Source organism: Salmo salar, chromosome ssa01 (genome assembly GCF_905237065.1).
Source record: "Salmo salar chromosome ssa01, Ssal_v3.1, whole genome shotgun sequence".
Taxonomy (NCBI): Eukaryota; Metazoa; Chordata; class Actinopteri; order Salmoniformes; family Salmonidae; genus Salmo; species Salmo salar.
The window spans coordinates 164573172-164596675 of NC_059442.1; the positions used below are offsets into that span (position 1 = coordinate 164573172).

General features: G+C 40.8%; 2 protein-coding genes across 6 annotated transcripts in view; one reads left to right on the forward strand and one right to left on the reverse strand.

Annotated features, from left to right (window-relative positions):
* Positions 1-231: 231 nt before the first annotated feature.
* On the forward strand, positions 232-15507 carry LOC106571619 (caspase recruitment domain-containing protein 8). 5 transcript variants are annotated; one of them, XM_014144930.2, is made up of 13 exons: positions 232-384; positions 6498-7032; positions 7875-8348; positions 10975-11217; positions 11351-11609; positions 11945-12123; positions 12223-12278; positions 12397-12611; positions 12760-13016; positions 13151-13285; positions 13370-13517; positions 13653-13679; positions 13904-15507. In XM_014144930.2, exons 4-13 carry the CDS (start codon positions 11212-11214, stop codon positions 14218-14220), a joined length of 1599 nt encoding a protein of 532 aa, XP_014000405.2. In that variant the 5' UTR covers positions 232-384; positions 6498-7032; positions 7875-8348; positions 10975-11211; the 3' UTR covers positions 14221-15507. The 5 variants fall into 5 exon arrangements, with proteins under 5 accessions (XP_014000405.2, XP_014000395.2, XP_014000410.2 ...); XM_014144920.2 differs by having other exon boundaries at positions 10975-11142; XM_014144935.2 differs by lacking the exons at positions 6498-7032; positions 7875-8348 and having other exon boundaries at positions 244-384.
* A 5993-nt stretch (positions 15508-21500) lies between these two features.
* Positions 21501-23504, reverse strand: part of chd1 (chromodomain helicase DNA binding protein 1) — a 40403-nt gene continuing 38399 nt past the window's right edge. The window contains exon 37 of the mRNA XM_045693707.1: positions 21501-23316. Coding sequence (XP_045549663.1) covers positions 22950-23316 — 367 coding nt within the window. The 3' untranslated portion in view covers positions 21501-22949. The remainder of the gene's footprint in view (positions 23317-23504) is intronic.

A 23504-nucleotide genomic window follows, 5' to 3' on the forward strand; every position in this document is an offset into this window, starting at 1 on the left:
AAAATACAAAAGAACAGTTGGATTTTCCTTTGTATTATATTTTACCAGATCTATTGTGTTATATTCTCCTACATTCCTTTCACATTTCCACAAACTTCAAAGTGTTTCCTTTCAATTGGTATAAATAATATGCATATCCTTGCTTCAGGGCCTGAGCTACAGGCAGTTAGATTTGGGTATGTCATTTTAGGCGAAAATTGAAAAAAAGGGGCGGATCCTTAAATAGGTTGGTGGTGTACAAAACCAAAAGTAAAAAGACGCAAAAACAAATCTTGAACACCCACACGAGCAGAAATCCACTTTTTCCGATCTGAAAGACATGGTTAGAGCTAACCCATGATGTTCAACTGGAAGGTTGCTGGACCTAATCCCCGAGCTGACAAGGTAAAATCTATCCCACTGTTCCTAGGCCGTCATTGTAAATACGAATTTGTTCTTAACTGACTTGTGTAGTTAAATAAAGGTTGCACAACGATGTAACTCAAAGTATGATCATATTTAGGACTGCAAATTCGTGGCAATGACATGTAAATTATTTTTGGCCTACGTTTCGTTTCAGGGCTGGGTTTTGGTACCACACACCAGCATGGCATTGTTTATTAATCAAATACACCAGCGAATCGCGCCTGGACTGGGCAATATAATATATCATTTTGGCCACCGCAAAGATGGTCGATAAATTAAGATAGTTCACTCAGGCGTTTTATCATAGAGGAAAAAAATGGTTCCGGTCTACATTTGTGTCTCCCATAGACATAAATGCAATAAAAGCTGGGTTTAGTCTACCTAGTTAATTGAACCTAAAAAAAACAGCGAATGGGGTTTCCTCTTCCGTCTCTGGCTGCTTGAGCCATGGAGCAAATTAAAATATATTTTATTACTTGGCCCCATTGTTTCAATACCTCGTTTTCCTCAACACATATTGGCTCTTTTGTCTACTTTGACCTGTATTTATGGCATTTATCCGACTCATAATTCTACTATTTGTATTAATTTGCATCACAGTCAATTACATACTTTTATTTTGAAGGCAAACTGCAAATTCCACTATTGTGTCTAATCATCTAATTGTGGCTAGCTTCACAACACATAACCCGGTCCGGTCGAGCATCAATAGCCAGATGAAGCTAGCTGCCTGCTTATAACGTTAGCTTTGGGCAACAGGGTTAAGTAGCTGGCTAGCTATTTATTTTCACGAACTGAAGTTCAATTTCAATAGGCGAACAACAAGTGGCAACCTAGCTAATACTTACTCACAAGGATTCCTAAATCATTGTTAAGAATAATGAAAATGACTGCAGTTTCTACTGGTCATTGTTTTCAGGCTGGTGCTAGCTAGATACCAAGCTAAAGCTAGCTACCCCAGAAGTTGCGGTCTGACAAATGATGCTTTATTACCAACGCGGTATTGTAAACACATCGTTCATAGCCTGTGTTGGCTTGTTTGCAGACTTTTTATGTACAGCTTTGACAGTGCTACTGTATCATTTTTGACACGCAAAGACCATAACTGCGTTCCATAGTATGTATGTCGTGAAGCTAATAGCAGTGACGCTATTACTGTGTAACTCTGGTAGGGCAACATCTGAAAAATAGTGCACTTGGTAGTGTGTACTGGTGCTCGACCAGTCGCGAAAGCCAACATCACCCACGACAGAGAACGGTTGATTGTCAGGGGCAATGAATTCCATTATCTTGGCGTTAATGGACTTCGCCTTTGAGTTCTCTCACTGAAATGTTCTTACTCTTTCAAATGACTGCTCAACTTGTTGACTGCTCGATCCACACAGCAGACATTGTGGGCTAGGTTAGGAATGCTGTGTAGCACGTGTAGCGCAAAATGTTACGTGGCGTCATTACGTCATGTACCTACGTTATAGCACGTCAGCTTTGACATCGGTTTTGCACAAAGGGCGTTAAACTAGACATTGGGCCGATACCGATGTTGGTATTTTTAGCTAATATCGTGCATCCCTACTAAGAACACCATTGGACCGTATGATACTCTGAGTCACCTATCTAGCATGACACATTTGTATTGCTCTTTCTAGTGTCAATTCATTCTCGCCAACTAACTTTTCTCAGTCCCTTGTCTCTCACCCCCATGACAATTCTATCTCGTGTCAGCGAGTGTGAAATTTGACTGAAATTACACAACTGACATTTCAGTTTCAAGTCCATAATAAATTCCACAACAGTCTACTGTTGAAAACATACCTCTCAAATGTCTCATTTCTTCTGGGAGTACAAAAATACTGATATTTGGCTAATACTAGTTCATAATCTGCTTGCTCTTCATCCGTTTGCTGAAAGTTGTTGTAGACATAAATGGCGTCCGAGCCAGCTCCTGTGAGAAACAGTGCGACCTTGTGTGCATCGTCTTCTTCAGCCGCTCCTATCGCCGTCAGATAGAGAGTGAAATGCTGCTTGAACTGCTTCCATTGCTCTTCAACGTTGCCGATAAGTTTCAGTTCTTTTGGAGGCTTTAGCTGCTCCATGTCGTTAGCCATCTAGCACTCCAAACGACTAGCTACATGCACTGCATGCTCCGTTAGCTCCGGAGTGGTTATCTTTACCCCAGTCTCGTTAGCCCAGTGGCTAGTTAGCTAAATAGCTAGTTGACATGAAGCCTCTTGGCGCCTTTCAGCATTTTCGACCAAAACTCGATGATGGGTGAGTCAAAGGCGAGTAGTGTCACTCCTGGTACCATGTTGTATCTTCTTGTCTAAAAAAATACTAAAGAAAACAACTGTTCTTTAAAACATAAGTTCCTCTTTATTCAAGTTAACCGGAGCCGTACCAGCATTGTGGCTCGCAGTCGGCGGTCCAATTTAGGTGTTCGATGGGGTTGAGGTCAGGGGTTTGTGCAGGCCAGTCAAGTTCTTCCACACCGATCTTGACAAACTATTTTTGTATGGACCTCGCTTTGTGCACGGGGGCATTGTCATGCTGAAACAGGAAAGGGACTTCCCCAAACTGTTGCCACAACATTGGAAGCACAGAATCGTCTAGAATGTCATTGTATGCGGAAGCGTTATGATTTCCCTTAACTGGAACTATGGGGCCTAGTCCAAACCATGAAAAACAGCACCAGACCATTTTTCCTCCTCCACCAAACTTTACAGTTAACACTATGCATTGGGGCAGGTAGCGTTTTCCTGGCATCCGCCAAACCCAGATTAGTCCATCGGACTGCCAGATGGTGAAGCGTGATTCATCACTCCAGAGAATGTGTTTCCACTGTTCCAGAGTCCAATGGCTACAAGTGCTACTCAACACTTGGAATTTTGCATGGTGATCTTATGCTTCTGTGTGGCTGCACCGCCATGGAAACCTATTTCATGAAGCTCCCGACTAATAATTTTTGTGCTGACGTTGCTTCCAGAGGCAGTTTGGAACTCGGTAGTGAGTGTTGTAGGATTTTTACGCGCTTCAGCACTTGGCAGTCCCGTTATGTGAGCTTGTGTGGCTTACCACTTCGCTGCTGAGTCGTAGTTGCTCCTAGACATTTCCACCTCACAGTAACAGAACTTACAGTTGACCAGGGCAGCTGTAGCAGGGCAGAAATTTTATGAACTGACTTGTTGGAAAGGAAAGCATCCTATGACGGTGCCATGTTGAAAGTCACTGAGCTCTTCAGTAAGGCCATTCTATGGAGATTGCATGGCTGTGTGCTCGAGTTTATACATCTGTCAAAAACGGATGTGGCCAAATTGCTGAATCCACTAATTTAGGGATGTCCACATACTTTTGTATATATAGGGTAGCAGGTATGGGTAGCTGCAGCCCGGAGTATAGGCGAGTGAGTGTAAGGAAAGCTTATCAGCTAAATGGGCAGATTTGTTGCCACTCAAGCGTTTTTGCGTGGCTGATTGGGCTGCACCACGAGTCGATTGTAAGCTGGCGACCAGTGCTCCGGTGTTGTGCATGCCGACTTGAAGTGCTTTCTACTGGGTATCAAGGTCGTGTCGCCATCGGTAGCTAATGTGGCAATTTTTCTCTCACATTTATTTCAAGTAGGAAAGCAGCTTACACAATAAATAATTAATATTGATAACCATCTAGATGTCACCTTGATACATACGGTGCATTCGGAAAGTATTCAGACCCCTTGACTTTTTCCACATTTTGTTACGTTAGACTTATTCTAAAATGTATTAAATTACTTTTCATCAATCTACATAAAATACCCCATAATGACAAAACAAAAACAGGTTTTTAGAAATGTTTGCACATTTATTAAAAATAAAAAAACAGAAATGCCTTATTTACGTAAGTATTCAGACCCTTTGCTATCAGACTCAAAATTGAGCTCAGGAACATACTGTTTCCATTGATCATCCTTGATGTTTCTACAACTTGATTGGAGCCTACCTGTGCTAAATTTAATTGAGTACCGACTAAATGGTCTGAATACTTGTCTAGCTCTAGGAAGAGTCTTGGTGGTTCCAAACGTCTTACATTTAAGAATGATGGAGGCCACTGTGTTCTTGGGGACCTTCAATGATGCAGACATTTTTTTTGGTACCCTTCCCCAGATCTGTGCTTCGACACAATACTGTCTCTGAGCTCTACGGACAATTCCTTCGACCTCATGGCTTGGTTTTTGCTCTGACATGCACTGTCAACTGTGGGACCTTTATATAGACAGGTGTGTCCCTTTCCAAATCATGTCCAATCAATTGAATTTACCACAGGTGGACTCCAATCAAGTTGTAGAAACATCGCAAGGATGATCAATGGAAACAGGATGCACCTGAGCTCAATTTCGAGTCTCATAGCAAAGGGTTTGAATATTTATGTAAATAATGTTTTTTTTATTTTTATTTGTAATAAATTAGAAAAAAAATCAAAATCTGTTTTCGCTTTGTCATTATGGGGTATTGTGCGTAGATTGATGAGGGGAAAAAACAAGAATAAGTCTGTAACGTAACAAAATGTGGAAAAAGTCAAGGGGTCTGAATACTTTCCGAATGCACTGTACAGTCTACTATTTAATGGGGAGGGCATGAACGGCAACAACACCGGGACACAGTGCCCTTTGCTCCCGGCTTGACATGTGCTACCATCCGGCAACTGCATGGGAAGTAGCTATCTAGTAGCCAATATCAGGGTGAAAGTCATACTTGATCACACGCATACAACGCATGAAGCAACAGTACACCCGTCATCAATACTTAAGTCAAAGATAAACAATCGTCAGTTTTATAACTTAAAATGTACAATTATTTGTGTAAAACTAACAGTGAAATACTACTCAGACTCATCCTCTGGCTTAAAAACATCAGCATGGTAGCTCAATGGATGGTATTGCATGGTAAGAAATGGAAGAGGGGGAAAAAAACTGCTCAATCAAAACCGTAAAAGCAGAGTGCTTTTGACACACCCACTCTTTTCCACATGCCCACTACTTTCCTTTTGACACAACCACTCTTTTCCACACGCCCACTACTTTCCTATTGACACGCCCACTACTTTCCTTTTGACACACCCACTCTTTTCCACATGCCCACTACTTTCCTTTTGACACACCCACTCCTTTCCACACGCCCACTACTTTCCTTTTGACACGCCCACTCCTCCTTTCCTTTTGACACGCCCACTCTTTTCCACACGCCCACTTTTGACACACCTACTCGCCCATACTCAGGTTGCCATATTGGGATGCTGCTAGCCCCTTCTCCGAAATAGGTGCGGCACTTCCTCTGAGGTGGGCCTTTAAGGATGGGATGCATAGAAATTGTGCACATAGAATGGATCTACTGCATATCAGACTTGCTTTCAATGAGAATGACAGATCTATAACATTTGGCCGGTCGCCCTCAAAGCTACATACTGGACCTTTTAAAAGTGCAGAGCAAAAAAAAATTTTTTAAAAATGCACTTGTCTTTTCCTACTAGAGCTGACTTTGCTGATAACTTCTTTATTGAGGAACATTTTACTTACTAGGACTGTGATGTCTCACCTACAGATGTAGGATCTTAATTGTATTACCCTATTGTTGCAGGAAATTTCCTGCACAGCAGAAAATACAAACTTAGTGGATTCAAGGTTTAAGCTTCTGTTTGTAATTTTCACTTTATATGTTCCACTTGAGTTGCCCTAAAGAAAATGTATCAACCCCTACACAAATGTAAATTAATTACACTCCACACAATCATTCACATTTCATGTTGCTGCAGGATTATTTTCCTGCTGTGAGAAACGGGTCAAATTAAGATCCTACATCTGTAGCTATCTTAATAAGTCGCTCTGGATAAGAGCGTCTGCTATGACTAAAATCTAAAATGTAAGAAACTGTAATATACTGTATGCAAAATGTGAGTGTGTGTGTGTTGGCAGTTCCCAAATTAATCTGTCTAATGATGAAATTCGATATTGAGACCAGTTGAAAGATTCTAGTATGTTCTACTAACAATACGGATGTGTTCATGTTCTTTGCTCAAATTATATCAGTTTACATGTCATAGACAACTCACCTGTTTGGTTGTTTTAGGGAACCATAATGCTGCCTGCTAAGGAGCTACTGCTACTGGCCACTCTGGAGGAGTTGACTGAGAGAGGAGGAAACCTGGAGCAATTTCAGTGGTTCTTGACTAGCCTGCTGCCCGTATTTCCTCCCATCCCAGAGAGCCAGCTGGATGACCCTGACAGGCAGGACACAGTGGATGAGATGGTGCAGAGCTTCGGCCCTGAGGACGCTGTGAAGATCACACTGAGGATCCTGAGGAATTTAAAACAGTTTGATCTTGCAAAAAAGTTAGAGATAAACTACAGACAAGTTACTCCATGCTCTAAAGGCATACTGACTTCCCCTGGAGCAAGTGGAGACCAGGAGACCTATGATGACATTGAAGAAGGCGCAGGTGAAGAATGTGACGTCATGTGCTATGATGACCAAGTTTGGGGGTCACCACAACCTCACATAAGCATTCCTGAAGGAGAAGATGAAGAATATGAGACCTGTGATGTCATAGACATTACCGCCACTTCAGCTCCACTGCACACAACCATTCCTGAGAGAGGAGCAGGTGAAGTGCATGAGATCTATGCTAAAATAAAACTGAATGGCAGACCTAATTGTATATTAGGTCTGTCATTCAGTTTTATTTTCAACTGCTGAAAAAGTATGACAAATAATTTAACTTTATTTCCAAAACGCTATATCCACAATTTGTTTTACATTTTCATCAGAAATGATTGCATATGGGTATCTTCGTGTGTGTGTAAAATATTACTGTTCTCAGATTTTTTTATTGAGATTTTAGATGTGTATGATTTTTTTTTTTTTTTGCAAAACACTATATATCCATTGTGGAATGTTTGTATCCTGTATATTTGACTGTGATGTTGTCTCACCTGGCTATCTTAAGATAAATGCACTTACTGTAATTTGCTCTGGATAAGAGCATCTGCTAAGTGACTAAAATGTAAATGTTTTGAATGATTTAATTATTATTATTATTTGTGTGTCACAATGTATCATTTGTACATTTCTTTATAAAATATTTAGTTGTTGCATTTGACCTTAAAACATAGCAGAACTACTTATTCCTCTGAGTGAGGCAGATATGTAGCATTTGCAAAAAACATGATTATTTGTCTATCTGAAATTAAACCATCAAGTGATAGACATGGATTTGTTTAAAATCTGCCATTGAACAACCCCATGCAATGATTACATAGTGAAAAAAAACCACACCAATTTCTTTCAGAATTTACTATAACAATAAAAGCTAATTTAACAATATTTCTGAAAATGGATATCTAGCGTTTTGGAATTAAACTCTTCAATAGTTCAACACTGATAATTCAGTAAGAAGACATCTACTGCAAAACAATAACCTGTTTTCACTCTCTTTCTTACTCACAGAAGGCCTTTACCCCAATATAAAACCTCAACAAAAAGGGATGCTGAAACGCAGTCTCTCATTAAACGATCTTCAAGTCAGAACACCATCCTCATCTCGCAGAGTTTCCGGTGACAAAGGAGAATGCATCAGCTTGTTTAGCAGTTCTTTGAGTGCCTTGGACAAAAAGCAGTTGAGCAGCAAAGCCACTGAAATGTGCCCCACAATGCCATCTGTTCCAGATCTGCTCCTCGCTACTCTAGAGATGCTAAGCGCAGAAGAGTGTAAGAGATTTTTGAGTCACCTGGCTCACTCCCTGCTGTCCATATTTCCCCCCATCCCATGGAACCAACTGGAGAACGCTGACACAAAGGTCACAGTGGATAAGATGGTGCAGAGCTACAGCCCCGAATATGCTGTGAAGATCACAGTGGTGATCCTGAAGATGATGAAGTGGTTTGATCTCGCTGAGAAGTTAAGGAATAATTACAGACTAGGTAATACAGCAAGACAAAACAATCTGTGCATTATGAGGACCTTGTTACCAGCAAGCAACATTTGGCATAGGATGTCATAAAAGATTGTACAAACCGTACGGTTTGCAATCAAAAAATATGGAAGTTTGTAATTGTGGTCGATTTATTAAAAAAAATCAAAAAAGATTCGCTCCTTTCCTCAAAAGCAGGAGCGAGAAACACAAAACATCAAAACACCTAGTCAGTTGCACAACCTAAATGTGTCTTCTGCATTTAACCGAACTCCTCTGAATCAGAGCGGTGCGGGGGGCTGCCTTAATCGACATCCACATGTGACTATCATTAATGTGATGACTGCTATTCATTGAATAATTACCTACTACGTTTAATTATTACTCAATTAAATTAATCATGTAACAATTAACTCACTAGGAATTTGGGGGCACCACGGGAAAGTTTATTTAATGAGTTACCGTTTCTCGAATTAACTCAAGAATATATTGATATCATAAGTCATCAATCAACCCTTTCCTCATATCAGTCTCATTCTAAACGTCGTTGACTTCGTAAATCTGCACGAATCCTAACCTAAGTGATGAATCAGCGATACACAAACTGTCTTAATTATTTTTTTACTAACTAAATAATCACACAGAAATACATAAACACACGCACACGGTATAGGTTATTGATTACTAACATAATGCAATGAAAAGTCCCTAGCGGACTAACCCGATATGATGGCTTGTTACACAATGGAAAGGGGGTGGGGAAAGATAAAGAGCGGGAGAGACAAAGAGAGTGGACTTATCGTACATACACTACCGTTCAAAAGTTTGGGATCACTTAGGAATGTCCTTGTTTTTGAAAGAAAATCATTTTTTTTGGTCCATTAAAATAACATCATATTGATGAGAAATACAGTGCAGACATTGTTAATGTTGTAAATGACTATTGTAGCTGTAAACGGCAGATTTTTATTTTTTTATGGAATATCTACATAGGTGTACAGAGGCCCATTATCAGCAACCATCACTCCTGTGTTCCAATGGCATGTTGTGTTAGCTAATCCAAGTTTATCATGTTAAAAGGGTAATTGATCATTAGAAAACCCTTTTGCAATTATGTTAGCACAGCTGAAAACTGTTGTTCTGATTTAAAGAAGCAATAAAACTGGCCTTCTTTAGACTAGTTGAGTATCTGGAGCATCAGCGTTTGTGGGTTCGATTACGGGCTCAAAATGACCAGAAACGAAGACCTTTCTTCTGAAACTCGTCAGTCTATTCTTGTTCTGAGAAATGAAGGCTATTCCATTGCGAAGAAACTGAAGATCTCGTACAAGGCTGTGAACTACTCTCTTCACAGAACAGCACAAACTGTCTCTAACCAGAATAGAAAGAGTGGGAGGCCCCGGTGCATAACTGAGCAAAAGGACAAGTACATTAGAGTGTCTAGTTTGAGAAACAGACGCCACACAAATCCTCATCTGGCAGCTTAATTAAATAGTACCCGCAAAACACCAGTCTCAACGTTAACCGTGAAGAGGCGACTCTGGGATGCTGGCCTTCTAGGCAGATTTGCAAAGAAAAAGCCATACCTCAGACTGGCCAATAAAAATAAAAGATTAAGATGGGCCAAAGAACACAGGCACTGTCTAGAAGGCCTGCATCCCGGAGTCGCCTCTTCACTGTTGACGTTGAGACTGGTGTTTTACTCTTAAAGATTAGCCCCTTTTTTTTCAATTTTCGCCTAAAATGACATACCCAAATCTAACTACCTGTAGCTCAGGCCCTGAAGCAAGGATACGCATCTTCTTGGTACCATTTGAAAGGAAACACTTTGAAGTTTATGGAAATGTGAAAGGAATGTAGAATGAATATAACACAATAGATCTGGTAAAAGATAATACAAAGAAAAAACCAACTGTTCTATTGTGTTTTTTTGTACCATCATCTTTGAAATGCAAGAGAAAGGCCATAATGTATTATTCCAGCCCAGGTGCAATTTAGATTTTGGCCACTAGATGGCATCAGTGTATGTGCAAAGTTTTAGACTGATCAATTCCATTTCTGTTAAATGTTGTATCAAGACTGGCCAAATGTGCCTAATTTGTTTATTAATAACTTTTCATGTTCAAAATTGTGCACTCTCCTCAAACAATAGCATGGTATTCTTTCACTGTAATAGCCACTGTAAATTGGACAGTGCAGTTAGATTAACAAGAATTTAAGCTTTCTGCCAATATCAGATATGTCTATGTCCTGGGTAATTTTCTTGTTACTTACAACCTCATGCTAATCGCATTAGCCTACGTTAGCTCAACCGTCCCGTGGAAGGGACACCGATCCCGAAGAAGTTATAACTATCTTGCTCAAGGGCAGAGCAGCGACCTTACGGTTACTGGCTCAATGCTCCAACCGCTAGGCTACTATAGCATTGCTCATGTTACATCACCGGATTATGTTATGTTCAAGGTAAAATTATATGAAAACATGAAAGTTCGCTAGGTGTGTATGACATTTTAAAATGGTGCTGCTTTTGTGTGTGGTTGACTACCAAATGTTGCCTTTCCCACTCCCACTTACCTCTTATTAAATTGTTGTTGTTACTGATACTTCTTTTATCTGTCTCTCTTGTGATACTACAGGGAGTAAAAGAGCATGGAAAGTGTCACCGAGCAGTCACACATCATCTTTGTTCAAGGGTAAAGAGAAGACGGAGGAGCTTTTTGTTTCTAGGCCCTCTGCAAACAAAAAAATATATACTAATGAAGAACAAAAAACGGACTGCAATTCAAAGAAACAAAGATGTCATGGTGAGGAGGAAAGGGGATGTTTGGGTTCACAGACACAAACATACCTAGTTCTGTCATTGGAACTCATATATGCAGGTAATTTGTTATTGTGTATAAAATATGAATGATAATACATTTGGTCTTGGCATTTAGGCTTTGCTCTTTGGGGTGCTCTCCATGCGAGAAAGATTTTAAATTGTTCTGTTTTCTTTTTTTTCTTTTTATAAAGGGATCCCTGCTGCAGGTCACTCTGATGAAGCTGAGCAAAGAAATGAGGAAAAAAATAAATTTACTCCAATCTGGCAACCTGCTGCCCGGCTTTCCTCCAATCCCAGACAGCCAGCTAAGGTACGCCAACTTAGAGGTCACAGTTGATAAGATGGTGCAGATCCTCGGCCCTGAGGAAGCTGTGAAGATAACATTCAGGATCCTGAGGGACATGAATCTGCATAATATTGCCGATGAATTGAAGAGGGAACACATCAGAAGTAAGTGCAGGTTCTTAGTCAGTGTGTTCAGAGTGCCTCAGCTTCTTGACTTGTCTTATTATAGAATGTTAATGAATATATAATGTTTATGCTCCAAGTTCCTCCTTGATAATGTATATCAGAAGCACAGGTAACACTTCTATAGAGGGTAACTACAGTGTTTGTCATTTCTCCCACCCCTCCCCTCTCAGTAATAGATTTAGAGGAAATGCGATGTTCCTCATGTCATCGTCCTGCTACCTCAGTTGTAGACTAATAACTAAATACAATTTGCACTCTTTGCTATCTGTTTGTAGATTGTCCTCTCTTCCTGTAACCCAAATCTCCCTCTGTAGACCATGCCCTGTCATGCCTTCCCAGTCGTCCTTTATCTAGCGAACGATCAAAGCAAGAGGAGATCGAGGAACGTATTGAAGTTAATCTGTCTCAAAGCTTAACTGATACCAAGGAGCAATTATTAAGGAATGTATTAGGAAAGGTCGACCAAGCCATGCGTATGACTGACCCTCTCCAGGTAATATAAGATCCTCACTGACAAGAAAGAAAGAGAAGTTATAATGCATATATTTTATCTATGGGTTCAATATCTACTGGTATTGTTTTTACATTTTAGACATCTCCTGATAACTTGGTAACAGAGGTATATGAAGAGAGCAGGGGAGCATACCGGTAACTTGTTCTTCTTTCCCATTTATATGAGAGGAAAACATGTTGAAATGGATACTTTTTTAAAGAATGTAAAATGAACATATCATGATGCCACGTCATTGTCATATGCTCGAAACAGGTTCAAGTGCCCCAGTGCAGGTCTGTTCCCAAGTGGTGTAACCGGCCTTGGGTTTGGGATGGAGGGGGAGGGGGAAGTGCTCTATTGGACAGTCCCCTGGGACAGGCGGCTTCTAGCACAGAGAGGCAAGAGGCCTGCGGGACCCCTGTTCAAATTCACATGCCTTAAAGGGTCTGTCTGTCAACTACAACTCCCACACTGTGAGCTTCATTCTAGTGAGTGACGATTTCATGAAAGACATAGTGCTTCAAGACCACTGTCATTCCGAATGACGTCATCATTTATTGATATCTCATCATTTAGCTATTATCATTGATAATCAAGTCAGAGAAATAAGCTCCACATGTTCTCTTTCTTTCCCAGAGGGTGGATGTGACTTCCTGTCTGTAGCCCATGTGATGGATGACAGTTTGGAGTTTATCCGTGACGTTCAGATAACCGACAAACATGTCATATTAAACATCAGTGGATTCTCTGCTTATGGCATCGTCAGGGAAGATGACTCACCCACTGTCCCTATACATGCACTTGTCTTGTTATTCTACAAACTCCCAGTTGTTCCTAAAAAGAGGTCCATCCTTAATGTGTTGTTGCTTCCTAGAAATGTTATGATCAGGGAGGTAGGTGAATAGATCAGAGATGTCAAACAATACTTTGGCTGGAATATGCATGTTTTGGTAACATTAATACTTGGATAATGTGTTATAGTTTAAACATTGGATAACAAAATGTGCTTTTATGAAAACATTCAAAGGTACAGGAGGAGTGGAAGAGAAGGAATGGAGACCAAGAAACCTACATTGAAACTAACACTCACTGCCAACTAATCCCAAAGCAAGAATACACCCTGTCCACTGATCTTACAGATGAACATCAAATAAGACCAAAGGTGATATCTGATATAGAGAGAGAGAGAATGAAAATGTATTTGCACATTAAAATTATATAACTGACGAACTGTATTTTTCACCAGGATGCAGCATTTGTGGATTTCGAATCCTATGAAAATTACATCCCAACATTTCAGTTGTTCTTACAAACTGTTGTTGAACAAGTTGATCTTCTCCTAAAAGAAAAGGATGGTGCAGAGTCTGTGTGGGATAGACTTGTCTGGCTTCCAGGTAACACAAAGTTGCTGTACTAGTATTGCAGTTGTTGTTATTGAATTAGTACATCTTTATATCATAAGTTTTGGTTATAATGGACGCAGTCTTAATATCACCGTTAATCAGACGGTCTTCTTTTCTCATTCGCAGTTTCACCAACAGAAATCATCTCTACAGGTAACTTGATATTCCACTGAGATTTACAATTATAAACATCACAATTTAATGATATCGCAATGATAAACAAAGACATGGAATTAAAGAAATCTGATTCGTAGGGCTCCTGTGTAGTAAAAATAATATTGACTTGAGGTCATAATTTATCTTCGATGTTTAGCATACATCTTGATTTTTTTTTCATCCTAAACTGTATTTTAAAGATAGTATTTTCCCTCTCTCAGCTTCCGGCCCTCTCCCTGTAGGCCCTCCTGCCAATCCTCCTACTCTCTCAGGAGAGGACTTCATAACAAAACACAGAGTGAAACTGGAGGAATGCATGGGTGAATTGCAGCCCATACTCCTCAAGCTCCAGGACTGTAAAGTACTGAACAATGTGGAGCGAGAGAAGATTGACAACATAAGTTCACGGATCCAGAGGAACAAGGCCCTTCTGGACATGATTATGAGGAAGGGACCTCGTGCCCAGGAACAGCTCTACCAGGCCCTAAAAAAAGAGGACCCTTACCTGGTAGAAGACCTGGAAGAGGAGACATCCTGACCATAGATTTGTGTGTAAGGTAATCCAACGGTTGTGCCAAAAATGACTACAACATGTAAATGGACCAGGAGCCTAGAGATCAGGACAGGGTTGCTACGCAGGTGCACTGGCTGCAAACAGCAAGCTTCAGGACTTTGCTATTTAATGGCATTATATATGTTTTAATCTCTGTATAAAATACATATGTAGATGGTAAGTATTTATTTACATTTTCATGTCAGTATTTTATACACATACAGATTTATGCATCAGTCATTTATTTCTATAGATGATCAATGTCGCTGGAATTTCTGTCTGCACACGTTTTTATTGGTCTCATACTGTGATGGAGAGATGCTTGTATAAAAGTTGCATCATTCTTGTCCACATAGAATGTACTGTATGAAAATGATCATATAGCCAGGCCTAGTCTGTTGAATGGCATATCTGTGGACGAGATCAATGCTATGTGGTGGCAGGCAACCTGTACAACAGTGTGAGGGCAATGTTCAGTGTTCATAATGCTCAATAGTGTAAAGTTATATTACATTTGATCTGAGCTACTCCACCTGTGTCAAAACATCCTGGGTGGGTCATGTTTCCATTTGAATAGCAGCTCTATCCTAGCACGCCGTCCCCTCGTTCCAAAAAAAAAGTTCACACATTGATGAGCCGCTTCCGGACCACAGATGAAAAGGGCTCTATTCAATCGGCATTGCAGAAATTGATCTTTACAGCGTGATTGACATTTTAAGGCAATGTTCCCGCTTTAGCGGAGGCTGCATTCACGGTAAACGTTGCATATGTTGGCTCAATCAGAAATTACCTTTACATTTCTATCAAAATGTTATTCGTCACATGCTTCGTAAAGAACAGGTGTAGACTAACAGTGAAATTCTTCCTTACAGGCCCTTCCCAACAATGTAGAGAGAAAGAAAATAGAAAAGTAATAACACGTAAAAATAAATACACAATGAGTAACGATAACTTGGCTAAATACACAGGCACCAGTACCGAGCCGATGTGCAGGGGTACGAGGTAATTGAGCTAGATACAGTGGCTTCAGAAAGTGTCAAACCCCTTGACTTTTTCCATCTTTTATTGTGTGGTACAGCCTGAATTTTTAATGGATTAAATGTTACTTTTCTGTCACTGGGCTACACATAATACCCAATAATGTCAAAGTGGAATTTTTATAAATGAATTTTAAAATGATAAAGCTGAAATGTCTTGAGTCAATAAGTATTCAACCCCAATGTTCTGGGAAGCCTAAATAAGTTCTGGAATAAAGATTTGCTTAACAAGTCATATAATAAGTTGCAGACATTGAATATCCCTTTGAGCATGGTGAAGTTATTAATTACACTTTGGATGGTGTATCAATACACTGTCACTACAAAGATACAGGCGTCCTTCCTAACTCAGTTGCCGGAGAGGAAGGAAACCACTCAGGGATTTCACCATGAGGCCAATGGTGACTTTAAAACTGTTAAAGTTTAATGGCTGTGATAGAAAACTGAGGATGGATCAACAGCACTGTAGTTACTCCACAATACTAACCTAATTGACAGAGTGAAAAGAAAGAAGCCTGTACAGAATAAAACATGTTCTAAAATGTGCAGCAAGGCAAAGTAATACTGCAAATTTTCAAGCATAGTGGTGGTTGCATCATGTTATGGGTATGCTTGTAATCGTTAATGATGGGCATTTTTCAGGGTAAGAAGTAAACAGAATGGAGCTAAGCACAGGCAAAATCCTAGAGGAACACCTGGTTCAGTCTGCTTTCCACCAGACACTGGGAGATGAATTCACCTTTCAGCAGGACAATAACCTAAAACAAGGCCAAATCTACACTGGAGTTGCTTACCAAGAAGACAGTGAATGTTCCTGAGTGACCGAGTTACAGTTTTGACTGAAATCTGCTTGAAAATGTTTGTCTAGCAATGATCAACAACCAATTTGAGAGAGCTTGGATAATTTTAAAAACAATAATGGGCAAATGTTGCATAATCCGGGTGTGGAAATCTGACACTTACCAGAAAGACTCACAGCTGTAATCGTTGCCAAAGGTGATTCTAACATCTATTTACTCAGGGTTGAATGGTTGAATGCTTATGTAAATGAGATATATTCGTGTTTTATTTTTCTTAATTGTTTTACAAATATTATAATTTTTCTTACACTATGACACAATATTTTGTTTAGATCGTTGGCAAAAAAATGACAATTGAATCCATCTGTAATGTACAGTGCATTTGGAAAGTATTCAGACCCCTTGACTTTTTCCACATTACAGCATTATTCTAAAATTGATTCATTCCCCCCCCATCAACCTACACACAATACCCCATAATGACAAAGCAAAACGTTTTTTGGAGCAAATGTATTAAAAATAAAAAGCTGAAATATCACATTTACATACAGCACCAGTCAGAAATTTGGACACACCTACTCATTCCAGGATTTGTATAAATGTTTACAATTTTCTACATTGAAGAATAATGAAGACATTTAAACTATGGAATAACACATGGAATCATGGAGTAACCAAAAAAAGTGTTAAATCAAAATATATATTATATTTGAGATTCTTCAAAGTAGCCACCCTTTGCCTTGACAGCTTTGCACACTGCAATTTATTTCCTTCTTAATGCATTTTAGCCAATCAGTTGTGCTGTGACAAGGTAGGGGTGGTGTACAGAAGATAGCCCTATTTGGTAAAATGACCAAGTCCATATTATGGCAAGAACAACTCAAATAAGCAAAGAGAAACGACAGTCCATCATGACTTTAAGACATGAGGGTCAGTCAATCTGGAAAATGTAAAGAACTGAAAGTTTCTTCAAAGTGCAGTCGCAAAAACCATCAAGCGCTATGATGAAACTGGCTCTCATGAGGACCACCACAGGAAAGGAAGACCCAGAGTTACTTCTGCTGCAGAGGATAAGTTCATTAGAGTTACCAGCCTCAGAAATTGCAGCCCAAATAAATGCTTCAGAGTTCAAATAACAGACACATCTCAACATCAACTGTTCAGAGGAGACTGCGTGAATCAGGCCTTCATGGTCGAATTGCTGCCAAGAAACCACTACAAAAGTACTCCACTCCAAATTACAGATTTTTGGTTCCAACCGCTGAGTGTAAGTGATAGGCAGAGCTGGTGAATGGATGACCTCTGCATGTGTGGTTCCCACCGTGAAGCATGGAGGAGGTGTGATAATTTGGGGTGCTTTGCTGGTGACACTGTCAGTGATTTTATTTAAAATTCAAGGCACACTTAACCAGCATGGCTACCACATCATTCTGCAGCGATATGCCATCTCATCTGTTTTGAGCTTAGTGGGACTATCATTTGTTTTTCAACAGGACAGTGAACCAACACACCTCCAGGCAGGGCAAGGGCTATTTGACCAAGAAGGAGAGTGATGGAGTGCTACATCAGATGACCTGGCCTCCACAAATCACCCGACCTCAACCCAATTGAGATGGTTTGGGATGAGTTGGACCGCAGAGTGAAGGAAAAACAGCCAAGTGCTCAGCATATGTGGGAACTCCTTCAAGACTGTTGGAAAATCATTCCCGGTGAAGCTGGTTGAGAGAATGCCAAGAGTGTGCAAAGCTGTCATCAAGGCAAAGGGTGGCTACTTTGAAGAATTTAAAATAAAAAAAAGGTACACTTTTTTGGTTACATAGTTTGTCTTCACTACTATTTTACAATGTAGAAAATAGTACAAAATTAAGAAAAACCCTTGAATGAGTAGGTGTTTCCAAACTGTTGACTGGTACTGTATGTAAATAAAATAAAATATATACATTTGCAAAAACAAATAAAAACAGTTTTTGCTTTGTCATTATGGGGTATTGTGTGTAGATTGATGAGGAATTTAATACATTTTAGAATAAGGCTGTAACGTAACAAAATGTGGAAATGGTCAAGGGGTCCGAATACTTTCTGAATGCCTATAACTAGGGGTAAAGTGACTAGGCAGCAGGAGAGATAAACAGTAGCAGCAGAGTATATGATGAGTCCAAAGAAATAATTGTGCAAAAAGGGTTAATGCAGAGGTACTTATTGTTGGAGCCAAAGCACAGAGAAAATCTGACGGCACATTTGAATTCATGGGCAATAAAGACAAAACACCAGATACAAAACCGAGGTATTATTTTAGAATCGGAACTCAATTTTGAATCACACATTAGGAATGTGACCAATATAGTTTTTTACCATTTGAGGAACATTACCAAGGTGCGACCGTTTCTCTCTCAGGCTGATACAGAGAGACTCATCCATGCGTTTATTACAAGCAGGCTTGACTACTGTAATGCTCTCCAATCTGGTCTATCCAAGAAAGCCATTAGTCAAGTGCAGCACGGGTACTGACCAAGACCAGACAGAGAGCACACATTACTCTGGTTTTAGAATTCATTTTAAGATTATTATATTGGTTTTTAAATCAATCCACGATTGTGCACCCCAATACATGTCAGACATGCTTTTAAGTTCTGTACCCAGTAGATTCCTCTGGCACAGGTTTTTTAACTATCCCAAAGCCTAGGACCAAGAGGCATGGAGAAGCAGCCTTTAGTTACTATGCCTCCAGCCTCTGGAACAGCCTGCCAGAGAACCTGAGGGGGGACCAAGAGGCATGGAGAAGCAGCCTTTAGTTACTATGACCCCAGCCTACCAGAGAACCTGAGGGGGACCAAGAGGCATGGAGAAGCAGCCTTTAGTTACTATGCCTCCAGCCTCTGGAACAGCCTGCCAGAGAACCTGAGGGGGACCAAGAGGCATGGAGAAGCAGCCTTTAGTTACTATGCCTCCAGCCTCTGGAACAGCCTATCAGAGAACCTGAGGGGGGACAAAACTGTGGACATATTTTAAAGAGATCTTAAAACACCTTCTTAGCTTTGCTTTTCCTTAGGGTGCTTTTTAGTCGTTCAGTTTTTGTTCTTAAGTTTATATTTTCTTAAGTTTATACATTTTACATGTTGTGTTTATATTTTTGTTCAGTTTCAACGGATTACCTGGGCGTTCTTGGGCACAGGGACTATGGTGGTCTGCTTGAAACATGTAGGTATTACAGACTGGGTCAGGGAGAGGTTTCAAATGTCAGTGAAGACACTTGCCAGCTGGTCAGCGTATGCTTCCTGGTAATCTGGTTGGCCTTTGTGCCTTGTGAATGTTAACCTGTTTAAACGTTCTTACATTGGCTACGGTGAGCGTGATCACAGTCCGGAACAGCTAGTGCACTCATGCATGGTTCAGTGTTGCTTGCCTCGAAGCAGGCATAGAAGGCATTTAGCTAGTCTGGTAGGCTCGCAGCTGGGTTTCCCTTTGTAATCAGTGATAGTTTGCAAGCCCTTCCACATCCGAAGAGCATCAAAGCGATCATTTCTAGGATTCGATCTTAGTCCTGTGTTGACGCTTTGCCTATTTGATGGCTCGTCAGAGGTCGAAGCAGGATTTCTTAAGCGTCCGGATTAATGTCCCACTCCTTGAAAGAGGCAGCTCTAGCCTTTTGCTTTGTGCGGATGTTGCCTGTAATCCACGACTTCTGGTTGGGATATTTACGTACAGTCACTGTGGGGACAACGTTGTTGATGCACTTATTAATGAAGCCGGTGACAGCTGTGGTAAACTCCTCAATGCCATTGGACAAATCCCGTAACATATTCCAGTCTATGCTAGCTAAACAGTCCTGTAGCTTAGAATCTGCGTCATCTGACCACTTCCGTATTTAGTCACTGTTTCGTTAAAGCAGTTTGGGCTCTGGCTGGGCCACTCAAGGACATTAAGAGACCGTCCCGAAGCCGCTCCTGCGTTGTCTTGGCTGTGTATTTAGGGTCATTGTCCTGTTGGAAGGTCAACCTTCGCCACAGTCTGAGGTCCTGAGCAGGTTTTCATCAAGGACCTCTATACTTTGCGCCGTTCATCTTTCCCTCAATCCTGAGTAGTCTCCCAGTCCCTGCCTCTGAAAAACACCCCCACAGCATGATGCTGCCACCACCATGCTTCACCGTAGACCGTGACGCTTGACATTCAGGCCAAAGAGTTCAATCTTGGTTTCGTCAGACCAGAGAATCTTGTTTCTCATGGTCAGATTCCTTTAGGTGCCTTTTGGCAAAGTTCAAGCTGGCTGTCAATTGCCTTTTACTGAGTAGTGGCTTCCTTCTGGCCACTCTACCATAAAGGCCTGATTGGTGGAGTGCTGCAGAGATGTTTGTCTTCTGGAAGTTTCTCCCATCTCCACAAAGGAATTCTGGAGCTCTGTCAGTGACCATCGGGTTCTTGGTCACCTACCTGAACAAGGCCCTTCTCCTCCGATTGCTCAGTTTGACTGGGCAGCCAGCTCTAGGAAGAGTCTTGGTGGTTCCAAACTTCTTCCATTTAAGAATGGAGGCCACTGTGTTCTTGGGGACCTTCAATGTTGCAGACATTTTTGGTACCCTTCCCTAGATCTGTGCCTCAACACAATCCTGTCTCAGCTCTACGGACAATTCCTTCATCCTAATGCCTTGGTTTTTGCTCTGACATGCACCGTCAACTGTGGGACCTTACATAGACAGATGTGTGCCTTTCCAAATCATGTCCAATCAATTGAATTTACCACAGGTGGACTCCAAAGGGTCTGAATACTAATAAGGTATGTTTATTTTTAATACATATGCAACATTCTAAAAACCTGTTTTTGCTTTGTCGTTATAGGGTATTGTGTGTGTGATGAGGGGAACAAATTGAATCCATTTTAGATTAAGGCCGTAACATAATGTGGAAGTGAAGAGGTTTGAATACTTTCCGAACGCACTGTAATCCATTTAACACTTTGGGAGGATAACACAGTGGAGGCTGCAGAGGGGAGAATGGCTCATAATGGCCGGAACAGAACAAATGGAATGGCATCAAACATCTGGAAACCATGCCGTTCTCGCCAATTAAGGTGCCACCAACCTCCTGTGCATGAAATTGAAACATGCTAATATCAGGTACTTTGACCTCCATTGTTTATCAGTTAGAAAATGCTAAAAGTTAACTGTTGATGACAGTAGCTAGGTAAACAACCCCAACTTGTGGATTGTATTTTCTCATAGTAAGTTACCAAAAAAGTAATTTGTTATTTGGGTGAATGATCTATTTAAAACTCCTGGTCCATTGTCTCTTAAATCGGTTGAGGGAGAGATGGATTCTGGGTCATAGTTTACGCCATTGTAAAAACTGGGGACCACTGTTACCTGAGATAATCCAGAATTCCAGTATTGTGACATCTGCACCAACACGAAGACCATTCCAGATTACAAGTGAGTACAGTGATTGAGTTTAATGACTTTATAAACTATATAAAACAATGATCTTAAAAATCCATGCATTTTCAGTGTAAATTCATTTTGAAATATAGAGAAAATCTATGTACAACTGAACTGTAACAGCAGCTTCACTCAGTTAGGCTGTTCACCAGAAATACACTTGGCTGCATAGAAGATTTGACATTATTGCCTATGTTAAAAAAAAAGAAAATGATTTCTGTAAAAAGACTAGTTTATTTGAGATCTTACAGGCGCTTGTATTTGATAGACCCCTCCTGTTTTCCACGACATGTTGTAGTAAAACTTGAGCTTTCAACTCGTCTATTCTGACATGTATTCACAACAGAATTCACAAAAGAAACAAATAAACGAAGAAGTCGCTCTAGAGCCCTCAAACTCAACTCTGGACCTCCAAGCTGCTTTTTTTTCCATTCTTCTCCTCTAATCAGGGACTGATTTAGACGTGGGACACCAAGTGGGTGCAATTAATTATCAGGTAGAACAGAAAACCAGCAGGCTCTGGACCTAGTAGGGTAAGAGTTGAGTACCCCTGCTCTAGGGGAATAATGAACTAATAGAATATTTCCCCGTTTACCAAAGTTATTCCGAATAGCATTTATCATTAAAGTTAAGTGTCGTACGAAAACTGACATTTAAAACGGACAAAAAAGCCTGAGTTGATGGGGAAAGGTAAGAGTTGTAATAACAAACCCAAAAGAGCCTGAGAAGAAAAAAGCCCATTGATTTACTATTTTACAATAATTTACAGTAGTATAATTCGTGAAAAGGGACATTTTAAATTGCTCACAAAAAAAATCCTGGTTATTTTACAGCGGAGACAGAAATTAAATAATTAAAGCATGATGCAAAAAGAAAAAAACAGATCGTCAAGGTGGTCACTAGAAACACTGTAAACGAGGTACTTTGGAAGGTGAGCCCAAGTCATTCAGACTGCTTTTTGACGAGACCCTTACATCCACTCTTAGCATGATTATGAGAGAAATACATAAACGTTACTTTTCTTCTTGATTTAAACACTTCTTTAAATAAACGTGAGAACCACATTAAAACGTGAGAGAGACAAACAGTCAATAGCAGGATCCAGTGTCGTGGGTTGGTGAGACAGCACTCGAGGGTATTTGTGTCCGTTGGAGTAAAAAAAGGCGTCCATTTTATAAAAATAATAAAAGAAACTATGCTGAGACACCGACGGCACAGCTTTTAACTCTTAAATACAAAAATATGCAATTTGTCTGCCAACCCGCTCCCACCGCCATCGTTCCTGGGACGTGGTCCACCATTGGAGATAGGACACCACAGATACAGTGCGTAGTACAGCTTTGTTTTCTTCCACAGTCCCCATAAGGCATTTCCTGTGTTCAACGCGTGTCTATGGCTGATACTCTCCCCGCTAGGCTAGCTCCTCCAGCCCAGGCCGACGCTGGCGGTTATGTCTTGCGGCTGCTCCAGATCTGCTCTGGCGTGCTCTTGTGGTCTGACGAGTACTCGAAGGGCGACCGGTGGCCTAACGGCGAGCGTCCGTCGTAGGGCGAGCGCTGGTCGCGTGGTGAGCGTTGGTCACGCGGCGAACGGGGACCGCTGGCTGATGCCCGTTGGTCCATCTGCCAGTCTGCATGGTAGCGGTAGGAGTCACCTCGCGATGACGACTTGTGGTGGCCCGACGAGTAGTCGGAGCCCGAGTGGTGTTCGGAATGGGAGCGGTGGTCAGAGTGGGAGCGCTCCTTGCTGTCCATCCGTCCGTCTCGGCCTGACCGGTGCTCGTCCACCTTCCTGTGCTTACTGTCGCTGTAGTATCTGATGAAGAGGACACCGTGAGCAAGACTGACCAATACAGAAAACCAATATACAGAATTGTTTGATCCACAATGGGACCAATTTGTTAAGCATTGAGTTGCACTAGATTCTGGAACTATAACGCCCCAAAACCTAATCAATAAAACAATAATGAAAATGCCCTGAATTGGCACCAACTTGAAATGAAC